We start from the raw sequence: 11,757 nt of genomic DNA on the forward strand, positions 1-11,757 counted from the left end.
GCAGTCAGATAACGTACAATAAAAAAAAAAAAAAAAAAAAATCATATTTCTAGACGAATATGTAATTAAACAAGCGCGTGATTATGTAACGAATTTCAAAAAATCTTAAGACAGACAGTTCTCTTTCCATTAACCCAATATTGAATGTTGGAATTAAAATTAAATTTCATGTCCACCAAAAATTGCCACAGTTCGTTATAGGTAAGTACACTGTTTAATATATCGTCACGAATGTGAAAATTTGTAGAAAGAAGAATCTACATATGATGTGGTTTTTTCCCTTTAGGGAAAATTTTAATTTGTTTTAATCTAAATCGTGCGAGGCATATACTATTTCCTAAAAATTGATGTTAGAAATGTAAAAGAGAGTAGCTAAGGAGCACACAAAAATTTTCATTTCAAATCGAATGATTTTCGTGACTCTTGTTTCACTTAATATCCAGCAAATGCGACACAATGTATTGAAACAAATGTTGTTATCGTGTTTGGGTGTATGTTTCAATTTATATTTCTCCTGATATAAAATCCTTCTATGAACATATATTCACTCATTGAAAATTGTCTGCCATATGCGTGAAGTTTACGTGACATTCAATACTTGTGAATTTGATTGATTCTATCTGTGACGTATTGTGTCACCATAAACTGTGAACCTTATCGAAATCATTGTCCGGTATATCCTATATTTTGTAAATGTTGTTTTAATGATGAAATAACAAGAAAATCACAAGAAAACCATTGGAAACGGCATTGAATAAAAATTCGACTATACTTGCTTTCCGAATCTCACATGCGTTAATAATGCGATGATTGTTGTACAGTTTTTATAGGTCGCTTTCTAACTCTCTTCCAAAGAATAAACTCAAATATTTAGTTCTTTCAGAAAATGAAAAACCATTTAAAGTAAATGTTTTTCATCTATTTTTTTTTTTGCTTTATTCACTCAGGTAATGATGCAACTTTATATAATAAAATGTGCTCGAATATCCTTTTCGAGATAAAATTGTTAGGTAATTACTAAGAATGTTCGTATATTTTAAGTGTCCCTGCAGTGAAATCGAAGGTTAATTGAATTAAATGAAAACGCAAGCTTATATACCAAAAAAAAAACAAATCAATGGAGTGTATCAAATTTGAGTATCTACTTGAAATAAGTAGCATTTCTCCCTCTTGAATACATAGCTCGAATGTAGATTCAAGCATAATAACACCACAAAAGACTGAAACAGTCATAATTGTTTCCTGCGAAGGATTCCTACTGGAAATGTATATAATAGACAAATATTTACTGGTTGCCTTAATTCTATGTGGGCACATCTGTAACAAATATCATTCTTCTATGTAAAACATTCCGATACGAAATATTCATAATGTTACGAAAATCCCAAATCCAGTTAATGTCAGCTAAGTAATTTTCGTAATAATAAATTCCCTAACGAAGGAAAAACCAAATGAGCATTCGCAGGCGCCTCATACAACTGCAGGCCGATGAAAACGATTAGCGGAAAAGCAGAGAGGTAAAAGCTAAGTGCACATTCGCAGGCGTGGCCAAAATAAATTGTTAATAATTCTATTGTTAAGAAATATAATTGTAAATAAATACTCCTACTATTGTGAAAGAGAAAGTAGTAAAATAAAAGAATTTTGAAGTGTATTTCTCTTGAACCAAAATATCCGCGATCCAGTGATACGGACTGTATCTTAGTAAAAGCGAATTTCATAACAAGAATATACTGCAAGATATTTAAAGGATGTCTCATTTCCAAAGAACTTTCGGTTAAATTTATGTCTTTTTATTATGATTACTGGTCACAGGATGGTCATTGAAAATGTTAGTCACAGTTCGCCATCACTTGGTGAGTAAAGAACAACACGCTGTTGAATCTATCCGTCAACGATGCTGGTCGTTTCTACTAACACATTTGAGACTTGCAAAGTACAAAGTAAGCTGAAAATTCACTATTATTAGCGATGATTTCGTTAAGCAAAACCAACTCAAACTGTATTTCACTATGTTGATCCATCCAAACAGAAGCGTCATCAGAATAAGCTTGTTTTTCATCAAACTTTTTAAATTTGTAATTCGTAATCAATGTAACGTGTTACTGTCTCCTCAGTCGCCAAGATTTTGTCGAACTTACCTGCAACTTGAGCGAGAATAATCTCGTTTTCTATATTAGTCGTTTTTTGGGATAGACTTTGATTCTTTCCAAACTCCTAAAAACGATTTTGTATATATTTAAGTGGGATATAATTTCTGTTCTTTTATATTATTATTATTATTAAGTGCATGGGAGATCTATGGTGCTCGCCCGTGCCCCTAACACTCCAGCTTAGCATTCTTATGAATTCCGCCATCTTCTTTGGTTCAGACCTCCATACTGTGTCTGGTGTTATGAAATGCTCGCTAGACACATGGTGTCTGATTCTGCGAGTGGCCTTACATTCATATACAACATCATCCCTTGGTAGAATCTGCATGAAACAGAATCGGACATACCCATGCGTTTCAAATGGTACCTGAAGGGATTATAAGCCTGTAACTAAATGTATATCCCTTCTTTTTAGTTCCAGTAGTCTATGTGTAAAATCGGAGGATTTTATTAATATTTTTGCCTGTCGTGGCCCTATACATTGCTTCCAATCGGCAACCCGATTTTTGATGTGCTCATTGCAATACCATCCTAATAGTATGGCCTCTAATCAATCGGCCTTTTAGGGACTTTAAAGCGACTTAACTGTCGGGTTAAATGTAGATCAGGTCTCTTCTGTACTGCATTTTCAAGCATTCAGAGCCACATGCGGCGATTGCATAGAGTTCTGCTTCGAACATGCAGGGACTGTATCTCTATTGTTTTATAAGCATTATGGGTAATATTATTGTAAAGCGAAGTCAAGAGCTGGAAGAACGCCTTCATATGAAAATGCTTTCTGGTGAGTTCCTGCCTCCTGCGAGGAAGTAAACTCGTTTCCTATTTAAAGCTTTTTCTGCGAGAAAACATTAAAAGCAATACATCCTGTTCTGTTAAAGTGATGTGTATTATCAAGAAGACTTTGTCCAGAAGTTCGTCGATGTTAAATTCAAAAGCCTTGGTTTATTCGCGTGTGTGTTCAATTCCAATTATCAAAATGCCAGTAATCTTATATTTTTCTTGAAATAATACTTTCTTAATTATACTTTTGCCTCGAGATGATTCAAGTTTTCTCCCCAATTATCAAGGCTTTTTCTATAGAGATGGGAGGAAAGTATAGAAACGTTAATAAAACCAAAGCAGAGCGTAATTCTCATCAACATTTTCACATTAAAATCTGGAACAAAAATTCGTATAATACCATAGAAGTTCCCGACTTGGCCCGAACGCCAACAAAATGATATATAAATGAAGGATTAATTTGTAGGTTTTATTTCCATATTCTTTATAAAGATTTTAACTTATTTGAAGTAAGGGCATTTTTGGCGACTTCGGTAGATTATCAAGGCTTATATTGAATTTAATCATTGTTTCATTTCTCCTACTAAATGCATCTAAATGGTCTGTATTTACTTACAAACATATCGTGAATAATCAAAAGGAAAAGAAAAGTTTTAAAAATGATAAAAAAAAGATATATTGGACTTTGGCCGATCGTAGCAGTTTTTTAACAATAATTTGGCTTCTCTTTCCGTTGCCCGTTGCAGGCTTTATTAATTTATTTATTAATTCAAGATCATAGCATAAGCCATCAGAGCCAATATATAAATGTACTACGCACTGATAACAGTCCTGAGCCTCCTATCTAAGATCTTAACCCAAAATAATTCATATAAAGAGACATATAGTCAAATATAGCAAGTCATGCAATCAGAAGCAGCATCCCAGCCAAACTATATAAAGAAAAATTCATGTACGCAGCAAACTATAAGAGAAATGCAGGCTCTATCAGTAATAATTTTAACACACAATTATTATACATTCATTTATACATATAATGTAATCATATGGAGTAAGGCTTTAGTGTACTTTATCACCACTTTAGCGGCTGGGCAAGATTGGGCTGAGTTTTAGGTGGTTTATCGCAATTGCTGGTTTAATTTTGTTCTGCAGATAGTAAACTATCTGGGTGTGGAAAATGGAGCCGCCTGTTGGCCCGTATGTGTGGCTTCAAAAATTTGATGTTATGGTTAAAAAAAAAAAAAAAAAAAAAACAAGTAATATTTACATTTTCGCTAGCGGGAGTGTGTTTACCACAAATAATAGGCAGTTGCGCAGGCAGAGAGTTGAGCAGACGAACAGACAGACATTTTCCAAATTTAAAACCGGCCAAAAATTTATGTATATTATGGGGTTTTTGAAGCTAGTTTCAGCGCTTTAAAAAGGTATTGAAAAAAAAAAATAAACATTATGCTCAATTTTTCCCATTTTTGTGAAGATGCTAAAGCATCGCCCATAAAATATGAATACGGATATTGGCATTACTTTATCAATTTCACCAATATATACCGTTGATCAAAATACATGCAAGCACTGATTACAATACAAGTTAGTGAACGGAAAGTGGTAAGATTCGAATGTAATTATATCCCTTGTTTTAATTTGACTGATCGATTGCGTGAATCGAGTTTCAAAACTGACATAACTTTACATTACTAAATGAATTTTTAAAAGATTGACGAAATGGTTTACTATTTTACTACTATATTATTGCCATAATAACGACTTTTCTTTTTTCTTTTATTAGTTCGTTATGAGTCAATGCCACACATACTAATGCCTGTTCATGAGCATATTCTTTTATGACTACTTATTCGCAGCGTTCAAGTAGATGCTTCAAGTTTTTCATAATAGAAGCATTTTTGCTGATACACTTTCTTTCCACCCTATAGAAATATTATTGTTATTGTCACATCAGCAGAGCAGTCCATATAACATAAAATAGACATCATTAATGTAGAACTCGTGCGTTTTATTTTGTTATATTTGTTTCAAGTACCTTCCATCTGTGCTATCCAATAATTTTGTAGTATATCTACACATGAGCGCTTACAAGGATCATGAATCGAATTTACAAATTTAATTTAGGTCGAGAGATAAAAAAAAAGCAAGAAGCAAACGGTCAGTACATGAATTCAATTACTTAATCGTATTGCACATGCATAGGCGGATGTATGAATAAAAACAACCATTATCTCAGAATTATTATTGCAAATTTAAAAGGGGACAATGAATGGTTGTCGATAAGTGGATTACAATTAAAAAAAATTAATAGTAATAAGAAGGATTCTTGATTATCATTTTGCCTAATGTAAACTATATTTTTCCCGTTCTGACCACAAAAATGTTGTTTTGGTTAGAACCCATATTGAAGGCGGATGAGGAAGTGAACGGATTCACATTTCTAAATTGGCGTCACTTTCGCAAAATATATCAAATCTTTAAAAAACAAGTAAGAACACTATAGTGGGGCAAGGCCCATCATAAGTACCCCATATTACCCTACAGTTATTCATATATTGATTTTCAAAACAGGGCGTTATATAGTAAACGTATGGAAAACGTGTTCCGATTCGAACCATTTTTAATAGCGTTCGTTCTTTCCCCAAAATACGCCAGTGTAACAAATTGTATAGAAATATCTGATAAATTGCAGCCTGTCGGTTGAATACAAGAAAACAAGATATACAGACAGATAGACAAGCTTAGAGAAATTTGATCGAAAATGATTCTAGATCGAAAGTACAATGAAAGGAAGTCCATCTTGGTGTTGCATACATCTGCACAAGTTTAACAGACCGTGTGTCCTTGCACCACAATATTATTATTATTGTTATCAATTTATCCAGAGGAATATATATACCGCGCTTGAGGTTCGAACCCCTGACCCTAGTCGAGGTTATTTGCCTTCGGTCACTAAGGCGGACATAATATATAAGAAACACTGATTTTCGTTATAAAAGAAATTAAGTTTACTAAATAAGTTACTAACATAAATATCGGGTCTTTTTACGCCCTACATTCATTGGGGCGCAGGGTTGAGTTTGTGATCGAATTTAAATAAGCCCACATTTTATTATATCAATCGATTTAGAATGATTTTCAGAATCATTTTCTAAATTAACTAGGTGTAGGGTATTTTATGGTGGATCGCGGCTTTCTATAGTTTTTTTAGTTGATTTAATTTTTTTTTTAGTTTTTTCCTCCGTAGACAATCCGTGATAAAAGGTGTATTAAGCTTGTGCGGATGTATCCAATATCCAGGAGATAGGTCCCCCTTTTATTACTCCGACCCATCTGAATGGGTTTCTGAAATCATTTTCTGATCAAATTTAAGCTAGTCTGTCTCCCTGTCGGTCTGATGCCTGTCCATGTATTCTTGCGTTCAACACACGCATTATAATTCTTGAGACGTTTGGAGAAAATTTGGCAAAATTTGACAACCTCCCGCATAACTCTCTCTTTTGAAAGATCACTACATTAAAGAAAATCAATATTTGCAAAATTCCTCGACAAAAGTGGCTGAGTAATATTATGCCGGCATTCTAATTTGATTTGAAAAATTTGGATCGGATCTCATAATATTTTGAACCTCTTCCCATATACTATTTTTAGTTAAAACTAAACCTTCTTCTACAATTATGCATGATGAAGATTAGTCCGTAATCATAATTTGGAAAATGTAGGTCTGTTTTTTGCATATAAGGACTTTAATAAAAAATTAACTCTTATAAGCCATAGAGTTTAGTTTTTAATATCGTATAGTGCAAATTGATCCGTAGTAGGAACTTGGCATAAAAATTAATCGTAGGAAGGTCAGATCGCAAAGGTTCATTTTCTAGATTCCAATGGGTATGTTAGTTCTTGTATGGCGGCGAGGTAATTTATTATCACAAAAACAAGTAAAAAGTAAAACAAAAACACTGTAGGAAAAAAATTAAATTATATTTTTAATCACGTTAGCCATCGTCCAACGCTTTGACTTTCATGAAAGTATTCCTTCATAAGAACGTATAATTTTCAGTGCAAAATAAATGATTAAGTGCGTACATATATGTTTTCAATATTGATTGTTCTGGAAGGGCCAAATCGAACAGGATTTCATCTATTTGCTTGTGTAATCGTGTATATATCAAAAGGTTAAGAAAGAAAATACCATGCAAGTAAAAATTCGTTTTTTATTTTCTTTATGTGACAAATATCTTGAATTAAATAAATTTAGGTAATGGCATAATAAAATAATGAACGGTTGCGTCAATTGTTTACCACCGTTAGGATATTTGGAAATTGAAGTAAGCTATTTGCGTTTCATAATCAATCGTCCGGTACTTAAAGCGACCCACGAAGTCTCAAAAACATAATTTGACGTACGAAATAAAAGGAAAACCGCTTGTTGTATAAATGAAAAATGTAATATCAATTTAAGTGAGACAAGGAATCAAAAAGTAGAAGAACTAGATCGACAAAAGCGGAAACAGAAGCAAATTGTTCAAGTGAAATTTGTCTGGTGAGAAGAACGCAACGAGGACGCCGCAAAAGTTTGCGTTAGGTGTGAGTCACTCACACAGTCACAAGAGCAAACTGAGCCAACAGACAAAATACCGTTCTAATAGACAACAGCAATACGTCGCGCAGCAACCTTTGCCAACTAATAAATTGCGTTACCGTATCTGCACGAGCGGCGCGTTATTATTAGCATATCTACGTTCGTGTCAACCTATCGAAATAATTGTATCAAACGTTGCCTATACGGAACTCATAATTTACGCTTGCTTATAGTCCTTCTACGAAAATACGCCGCTTCCCATACGGAAAAGAATAGTTCCAAGTATAAAACCAAATTATATGCCCTTTGTTGTAAGACAAGCCTTTTAGCAAAAAGTAGTAGTGCAACGCGTTCGGTGAAGTCGGAACAATTTCAATTGCGTTTCAGAAAGTTGTTTGCGCCAACCGCGGCTTTAGCCGCTAAGAATAGCCTCTAGCAGGATCAATTAACTTTACAGCTGCAGCACCGCCGCCATCATCACAACGTACATATGCACGGCAAGGCATTGGTTCAGGACACTTCACAAGGTGATAAGCTTGTTCGTTTAACTAGCCAAAGCAAATCTGAAGAAATTGTTGAAGCTATGAAAAAGTTTGGTGCTAAACTGGTTGCCTATTTGGCAGGTCAAAATGACATTACCACTAAAATCAATAGTTCTACGGTCGAGGACGATAAGCACACTGCGAATTTACAATTAATGCGGCAGCCAACTAATGAACCATTAAGAAGCGTTTTATTGGAATATGAATGTCGTGAAAAGAAACTGGAAATTTTCAAGTCAATTACAGGCGTTAAATTGGAAATGGACGCTTTAACTTTGCAACCAGAAGGAACTAGACGTATGGAATTGTTGCAGACCGAAATACGGCCTATATTCACGGTTGAGTGCCAACTTTCCAACGAACTAATCGACAACGTGCCGCGTTATGAAATGTTTCATATAATGCAATTTGAATCAGAAAAATTCCAGAGCTTGACACAGTGCACTCGCTTCGGTCAAGAAGCCCAACGTAACGTTCGGTTGCAATTTAATGATAATATCAATGCCAATCTTAACAGTAATGATGACGATGGTAGTCAATTAAATATTGGTAGCATACATTTTACTGTGTGGTGGCGCGAGCCCGGTACCTGTCGTAATGAAATGTTGGGTATGGGTAATTTAAAACTAGTTGATTTGTATAATGCTTCACTGCTGGAACAGTGCAAACGCATCAGTGTACAGCGCCGTGGCATACATTTGGCCAGTCTCTACTTTAAAATCATTTTACAACGTGACTTGAATGCCCAACACAAATTTCAAATTATAGACCGTGGGATTGCTCTACATAAGCAAAAAATCGTCGACAGCGATGAATCGCCTACTGCTGGTGACAAAGCGGCGTAGGAAACGAAACAACAAAACCAAGTGTTCTCAACCAACATAGATAAAGCTACCTATTCAGGTGACTATGCTGAGAAATTCTTGTATCCAAAGCAAACGAAAATTCAATGACTAAGAAGTAATGTGATGTTCTGCCCCCCTCCTTCCAAAACATTTTTATATATAATCACCACCGAACACTTTGAGTTCTTATTGTTTCACATTGCTCTGGAATGGTTTATTTGTTATCTAATAAATGTTGCTTGGCCGAAGCAACAAGCAATCGAAAAAATCCCCAAAAAAAAAATGAAAAATAAATAAAGAGTTGATTGCTCGGATTCTTAATTTTAATTATTTAGCAGACCTCTGTTAAGGAGTTAGCAGAGTTTAGTTAACAGTTAGTTACGGTAGGTGTCTTTCTAGCTAAATTCGTTTAGTTAACAGTTAGTTACGGTAGGTGTCTTTCTAGCTAAATTCGAATTTATCTTCATACCCTTCAGACCAAATCATTTATTCAACCATATCACATATAAAATGTTATTTTAGAATGTCGTTATACGAGCAACACTGTAGTAGTGTAAAGCTGCGGTCCACTATGGTTTTTTTACTTTTTTACTCCTTAGGTATGGATTGACCTCTACGGACCAACGTTTCATTCCAAATTAGAACTTTTTTTCTTAAAGAACTGACCAAGCCTTATTAAAGAGCAACGACGACGTCAATTGCTACTATTTCTGTTAAATAAAAGCTATTAAGTAGACGGTAATTCAATGATGGATAGGAAACATTGAAACATGAAAAACGTACCAAATTTCGAAACATCGGTAAAAATAGTTCCTGAAAGAAAAGTCTGAATTTTTTTTGCCCATTCGACAGGTACTTTTATATAGATTCATGTGATATAGGTAAATATAGGTGACATTTTCTAGTTTGGCCGCACTAGAGTCTCAAATTTGCATGTTCTTCCATATCCATGTTTCGCTAACATACCAAATTTCAAAACACCGTTAAAAATATCTCCCACAGGCAGAATTTGAATTGTTTAGTTTATTTGAAAGGTATTTTCAAATAGACTCATGAAATGTGCACAAATATATTTTACGTTGTTTAATATGGACAGAATGGACTTTCAAATCCAATTATATCTTAATTTTAATTATTTAGCAGATCTCTGTTAAGGAGTTAACAGAGTTTTCTGAACAGAAATGGTAGATGTCTTTGCTAGTTAAATTCGAATTTATCATCGCACCCTTTACTTTATATATATATATATATATACGGCTAATTTCTTAGGGTATGTTCGCGAACATTGACTTGGTAGTCGCGATCTTTAGTTTATATCGAAGTATTTCTCTATAAAATTAAATTTATACTGAGTGTGATACAAACACTATTAATGTTTCTTGTTTAAGAGACGTCAGTCTTGGAGATACTCTTTGGCTCTTTACTTGATTTCCATTTGGCGTTTTTCTTTTGTGTTTTTGATTAGGAAATGGAAAGCTTTTGCAAAGTGTTAGTTGATTGATTGGCCGCATGAAAACGAGCTAAGCTAGGAACTGTTCGAAAGTGCTATAGAGGTAAGGACAAAATTTCGCTATTCGTTTTATGTTCAAAACCTTAGTTTTGTTTAATTTTTGTGTTGGTAAAGGCATAATATTTATCCCCTCCGCCTTCCTATTTCCCTCTTCATCGTAACTAAAGGGTATTGAAAGCAGTCCTCTATTACCCCGCGAGAGTTACGCTTAATAATAAGACCCCACATGATGAATTCTACTTGTTTGTCTTAATCTGAGCAGTTAAAGAGTCTGCAAGTAGTAAAATATGATAGAACTTTCCGTCCAACTGATCAAATTAAATATTGATATTGAAATTCTAAATGCAGTTCATCCCAACTAATTGATTTTCCCAAATAATAAATTCCTTAGAGCAGGAAAACCCAAGTGCACATTCGCGGCGCGTCATGCAGCTGTCGGCGAAAAATATTAGTGGAAAAGCGGATTAACGAATTAAAAATGACGCCATGAAGGTAGGTAACAGCAATATGCTTGTAAAAACGCGCATAAATAGACTGTTTGCGGAAGGGAGAGTCAGTCGGATAAGAACATTTGTGTCGAAAAAGAATATTAGAGTTGAAAAGTCGAGAGTGTTGCCAAAGTAAAATGTGAACAGTCCTGCCCTTGGACAGATTGATTGTAAATAAAGAGTCTTGTAGTGAAAACGTGCAAGTGTATTTCTCTTAAAAAGAACATCCACGATCTAGTGATACGAACCGTATTCGAGAAAAGCGAATTTCTTAACAATATATAAAATGCACTGTGCATTATATGAAAATTCTTGATAATATTTGATCAAAGCGTATATAAAACGTTACAATTGTAATTGGCGTAGTCATGAGTAATGCAAAGACATTATTTTAGAAATAACCAAGCGTTTCGTAATATCCTTCTGCGTTCTTGCGCTTTATGTTTTCGCTCTTCTACGAAAATATTCTCAATTTCAGAATTAATATTAACTTTATCTAATTGAAAGTAATTAACTTTTGTTAATTTTACGGTCAATTTTATTTAATCAATTTTCCAACACTTGCGCACATGCACGCACTTAACTATAACGATAAAGACAACATCGCCATCAACAACTTGCCCAGTTTAATTATCTCTGCTTTTAATTATTTTCCTTTGATAAGTTAAACTTAATTTCCTTTCTGTTACACACAGTTTGAAACACATATATAAATGTATTAAAACTATCATCAAAGTCATCAAATTTATGTCTATACGTTAGATGTTATGCGTAATGTGTGTCTGGGAAATTGTAAACGCTTTACGGAATTTATAGTTAAATGCACATAAAGGACAGCATCAGCGTAACGACTG

At 34.1% G+C, this 11,757-nt stretch overlaps 1 protein-coding gene across 1 annotated transcript; it reads left to right on the forward strand.

Annotated features, from left to right (window-relative positions):
* Positions 1 to 8,008: 8,008 nt before the first annotated feature.
* LOC119640022 lies at positions 8,009 to 8,905 on the forward strand. Its single transcript, XM_038037798.1, has one exon. It carries the CDS (start codon positions 8,009 to 8,011, stop codon positions 8,903 to 8,905), a length of 897 nt encoding a protein of 298 aa, XP_037893726.1.
* Positions 8,906 to 11,757: the final 2,852 nt, after the last annotated feature.

The sequence above is a fragment of the Glossina fuscipes genome, unplaced genomic scaffold (assembly GCF_014805625.2).
Source record: "Glossina fuscipes isolate IAEA_lab_2018 unplaced genomic scaffold, Yale_Gfus_2 114, whole genome shotgun sequence".
In the NCBI taxonomy this organism is placed as follows: domain Eukaryota; kingdom Metazoa; phylum Arthropoda; class Insecta; order Diptera; family Glossinidae; genus Glossina; species Glossina fuscipes.

Excerpts from the sequence above, each read along its gene's own strand:
- LOC119640022 (XM_038037798.1), top strand. The coding sequence starts at position 8,009 with ATGCACGGCAAGGCATTGGTTCAGGACACTTCACAAGGTGATAAGCTT.